We start from the raw sequence: 4,792 nt of genomic DNA, 5'->3' as shown, positions 1-4,792 counted from the left end.
CCGGCCTCCCCTCTTATTCGTAAGAGGGTGAGGCCAGGTGAGTGAATAAAACCTTTTGTTTTACCTTATATCTGCTCTGTAATAACTTCTGCTACTAACATCCCATCTCAATGAGCCGTTGACCAGTTCTGGGACTTAAGGAGCCAGCAGCCGCACCCAGCATTGGACTGGTTCCAGTGCTGGAACCAACGGACACCCTATAGACTTATTACAAAGAAACTAACAACTTACTCTAAGTCGTCTACTTGCGCCAGCTCAGCGAACCTCGAGGGCGGCTATAAAGCTACCTCCAATCCCGCCCCACAAGCCGCGCACTCGCCCGCTCCGCAAAGCCCGCGGCTCCCCAAGCGGTGCCGGAATCGCAAGCCCAGCACTCCGCCACAGGAGGCTTTCCAATTAGTGCTTGGCAGCCCCAGGATACACCACCCTGGGTAAGGAAGTGGCTGCAGCACTGAAGGCAGCAGCAGCAGCCACCACCACCAAGCTGTCAGCAGTCACTGCAGGGGCCGAGCCCCGGGCAGCTAGGACTAGCAGGCAAAAGGTATGCGGCATGCAATATTCGCATACCGGTATATTCGGTCATAGAGGCAGAGAGTCTGGGGAGCCAGGACGCCTGGCTACATCACTGCTAGCCTATTTTGTTGCCATCCCAGTACGTGTTTAGAGGCCAGCTGGGCATGGGGGAAAAAGACCCTGCCCTGAAGAGCTCAGGCATTAAAAATAGTGACCTCAGGGGCTGCTCTGAAGAGCCTCCAGCCCAGCTCCCAGTCCCAGTCCCCACTGGCTCTGTATGGCAGCTGGATGCCTACAGGTAATTCCAGCCAAGAAAGTCTGCCATGTCTGGGACGACAACCAGAACGGCATACCTAGTTCTGTGGTTCCTGACACTTTGGCACTGTGCAGTTGGTCTCTCAGGTGCCCCCTGCCCTTGCCCCGCAGAGGAAAAGCTGCTCTGCTGCTGCCACTGCTCTGCTAAAGCGGTACTGCCCTGCACAGCCCCAGGGTGGGGTTTCTGCAGCTGACTGGCTGGAGAGCAGACAGGCACGGGGCCTCCACAAGCCCCCGCATACTCACAGACCCTTGTAGAGGATGCAGCCGGCCAGGACATGACGACAGCGCTGGCAGGTCTGTAAGATGAGGGCCGCCTTCAGCAGCAGCAGGGGGTCCACCTATGTGCAAAAAGCAGAGGTGGCAGTTACCCCATGGCACCAGCCAGAGGTGAGACCTCACTGAAATGCACCTGTGCAACAGGGGGATGCCAGCTCCCTGGGTGAGGGGGCTCCGTGGCTGGACGTCAGCAGCCTGGGGAGTCACCTTGGTTTTGTCCAAGTGCCAGAGGGAATTGAAGATCCTGTGCAGGTCACTAGTGTTCTTCTGAATGTGATCGATGTACTGGTCCCACTGCTTACTCAGCTCTTCCTGAGAAAAAGCCTGGGGACCAGAGGCAGCCTGTTAGACACCGTGTGGCAAGAGTCTAGCCTGCACACGACCTGGTTACATGCAGTCCCTTAGATCAGTCTCTCTCTTCTCCACACTGCCCAAGACAGGCCAGGGCTACACATGACTCCAGATGAGAAGAACACACCCTCAGCACTCACCGTGTAAGCCTGGCACACGGGGCCATTGTAGAACTGGAAGAGTCCAATCAGGTGATCCAGAAAGTGCTTGCAGCTGATGTCAGGAAGCTCAACAGCACAGCCCAATACCTGCAGGGCAAAGGCCGGCACAGAGAGCAGTCACTGCAGCAGCTGGGAAGAGCAAGCGAGCTATCACTCCTGTCTAGCCCGCAGCGAGGGAACCCCTGCAAGTAGTCCTGGGTGGCCACACGACTGCTGCCTGTTTACCAGCCTATGGAAAAGCCAGCCTGGAAGGTGAGAGGGGCATGAATGCTGAAGGGAAGGCCATGGTTGTTCAGGCAGGTGCAATCAGGGCCAGAAACCCAAAGGCCCACTGTACCCGATCCCCTCCTGTTTCAGACTCCTGGCACTCCAGCTAAATACTGTGACAGCATACTTCCAGACTGCACATGCAGGGGCTGAATTCACAGATCACAGGCCAGAGAAGGGGCCCCTTTGCAACGGAAAGGCCTGTGGGGCTGCCAGAGAGCTCTGCTACAGGGAAGGGACAGCCCAGTGAATGAGGGGGACAGGTATAACCTTTGCAGTGTGGAGCTTTCTGAAAGCCCCTTGGGCGAGCTCTTGGGATGACTTGACAGTTGACACTCACTCACACCAGGCTGCCTCCTTGCACACCACCGGGTCTCCTGAACTCACCCAGAGGTACTCGCCGTCCAGCCGCACGGCGAACTTGAGCTTTCTGAGCCGAATGAGACTGGGGGGAACACTTGAAATCTCCACTATGCAGCGCACGACACCTGCAATCTGCCCACACAGCAGCTCCTGCTGGTCGAGGAGAGTCTGGTGGGAGAGGAGGCAAGAGGCGTTATTGCTGGTGCTCTGGAGGAAAGGGGAAGCATGCCCCCGCCCCCCCCCGTCGCCCTTGGGCAGCAGCTGGCAAGGGTGGGGATGGGACACTGGACCGTAGCACTGGTGCATGGCAGCTCAGCTTTTCATTACAGCCACTGAGACCAAAGCCCTGTACAGAAACATGTAAAATGGGACAATTCTCCTTGCTCTCTACTCATTCTCACCCCCAGTGCAGAGGCCTATGCCCTTGCCACACAACTGAGCACTGTGGAAAAGTGCTGCTGTTCCACAACTGGAGCAGCAAGAGAGCAGCAGAAGGTGGTACCACGAGATGGGAACAGGCATAAACCATGCTGTGATGCACAGTTCCACAAAGAGGCTCCAAGTACAATTGGAGGTTACCTGAGAAGGATAAAAATAGCAAATGCCAGCTCTGGTGGGATCCCCTTCTTCCTTAACCTTGGAGCTGTCGTAAAGGAAAAAGTAATTCCACCTGCAAAAGCCAAGCAATGGCAGGATGACAACAGATCTGCTGGTCCTAAGTGGGACCAGTCCAGTCCATGCCCCCCCCCAGTCGCTACCACCCTGCTCCCTAAACAAGTTCTGTTTTGTAAAGACGCAACACAAAAACGCCTACCAGGCCCAAGAAAGGGAGATAGGCATTGCTCTCGCAGCTGCCACACCCACTGAGCTGAGAGACAGGAGCAGGGTGGAGAAAGCAGCAAAGGATACTAAGTTCTGCCAACTTTGGGCATTCCAGTCAGATGCTGGCAAGGCTACAGCTAAGAGAGGAGGAGGGAGGCTCGGACGGATGATCTGTTCTCCCAGTCTGAGCGTAGGGAGCTCGTCTCACTTCTTAGGAAAAAGTCTCAAGTGTGGCCCCTCAGACCCATTCCCTGTGCAAAGAGTATGAACTGCACACTTCTCCCTGGAGGTGGGCCAGGGTTCAAGGGCTTTGGGCTTACAGCTCTGGGAATTCATGGATTTCCTAGCAGCCTTTTTTCTGGAGGGGACAGGTTACCTTCGCAAGCTCCAGGCACAACAGGTCCTGAGGTCAGAGCCCCGGTGATGATGATAAAAATGCTCAGTTTAGAAAAAGCCTGCAGCCCAGCTCAAAAGGAAAAGGTTGAGCACACAGCGTCTGTGGCAGCCAAGAGTGGGGATTAAATCCGGTCTCTCGGAGCGTGTCTGAACACTTCTGGAATGTTTCACCCGTCCCACAGGAAAGGCATTAAGGCATCGCTCTAGCGATCTGGGGAGCTGCACTGCATTCCTGACTGCTGCCAACTCCCTGGGAACTCCATTAATCTCCCCCGTCTCAGCAATACTTTTTTGCCGCCAGAGCTCGAAGCATTCAGATACTGCCCTGACGGCCTGGTGAGTAAGCGTGCCTATAAACAAGCACGCACAGCTCAAATGGAAATGAAGATCCTGCGTGCCGCCCCCCCCAACCATACACAGCCTACATCTGTGCAGCTGCTAACCTCTCCCAGCACCCGTGCGAGCCTGACTTGGGTGCTGTGTGGCGTGTTTTTTGCGCCGACCTGCTACGAGGTGCCCACACGCGTGCAAGCCCTTTGGGGCCCAGAACGCCCTTCCGATTTACTGGCACAACCCTGGGCCCACTGCGACGTCGGTGCCCCACAACTGCTCCCTGCTGCTGCAGCAACACAAGCAGAGCAAGGCGCTGGATGGCCACACGTAGGATCTTCCTGGATGCCAAGTGTCAGTCACCCAACAACCCCCCCTGCAACTCGTAAGCCTCTAGGAGAGCTACTCACCAAGCACCCGAGTTCGGCTCTGACAGGACGGAGTTGGCCATTTATGTCAGTCTCTTCACCATGCCTCCTCGCTCTCACGAGCGCTCCCTCCTCCAAAACCAGGCCTGGGACCGACTCATTTTTTTGAGGATTTCCACCGTTTCACAAGCCAACAAATGCAGAGACGCTGGCGGGTTCTGGCTTTGGCCGAGGGAAACGTCTACGGTTTTGTTCGCTCTCCTTGCGAAGGCGCCGATCCCCGCGGCGCTCCTCCCTGCTCGCCAGGAAGGCCGGACGCGCCATGTGCGTCGGCCGCCCGCAACGGCCTCACCAAAGCCTCCGAGGAGTGCGGTTTAGGAGCCCGAGGCGCTGGGTGGTTTCTCACGGTCGCTTCCCGGCGCTGGAAGGGAAGAGCGCAGGGAGCATGAGGGCCGGAGGCCGACATGTGACTCGGAGCAGCTGACAGAAGCGCTCGGGGAACAAGCCCGCTACTGACGCGGCCGGGCGCCCCCCCGTCGCGGCCTGGCTCCGCCGGCGAGCCGAAAACCAGGGGAAAGCGTCGCTACGGACGCTGGCGCGAACGACAACGGGGTCCCCCTCCACGCG

General features: G+C 57.2%; 1 protein-coding gene across 2 annotated transcripts in view; it reads right to left on the bottom strand.

Moving 5' to 3' along the window:
- The window catches only part of HPS4 (HPS4, biogenesis of lysosomal organelles complex 3 subunit 2), a 12,601-nt gene extending 8,050 nt beyond the window's left edge, over positions 1 to 4,551 (bottom strand). The window contains exons 1-6 of one of the 2 annotated variants that reach the window (XM_019538668.1): positions 4,208 to 4,551; positions 2,829 to 2,919; positions 2,274 to 2,417; positions 1,599 to 1,706; positions 1,315 to 1,431; positions 1,075 to 1,169 (exon numbers count right to left, since the gene is read on the bottom strand). In XM_019538668.1, the coding sequence (XP_019394213.1) occupies positions 1,075 to 1,169; positions 1,315 to 1,431; positions 1,599 to 1,706; positions 2,274 to 2,417; positions 2,829 to 2,919; positions 4,208 to 4,248 (596 nt within the window). In that variant the 5' untranslated portion in view covers positions 4,249 to 4,551. Of the gene's footprint in view, positions 1 to 1,074; positions 1,170 to 1,314; positions 1,432 to 1,598; positions 1,707 to 2,273; positions 2,418 to 2,828; positions 2,920 to 3,063; positions 3,137 to 4,207 lie in introns of those variants that run through there. The other variant, XM_019538669.1, reaches the window with a different exon arrangement.
- Between the last annotated feature and the right edge of the window lie 241 nt (positions 4,552 to 4,792).

This window comes from Crocodylus porosus, unplaced genomic scaffold, assembly GCF_001723895.1.
Source record: "Crocodylus porosus isolate Cpor-Errol unplaced genomic scaffold, CroPor_comp1, whole genome shotgun sequence".
NCBI classification, from domain to species: Eukaryota; Metazoa; Chordata; order Crocodylia; family Crocodylidae; genus Crocodylus; species Crocodylus porosus.
The sequence above is the reverse complement of the archived record's forward strand: the minus strand, read 5'-3'. Positions and strand labels throughout refer to the sequence as shown.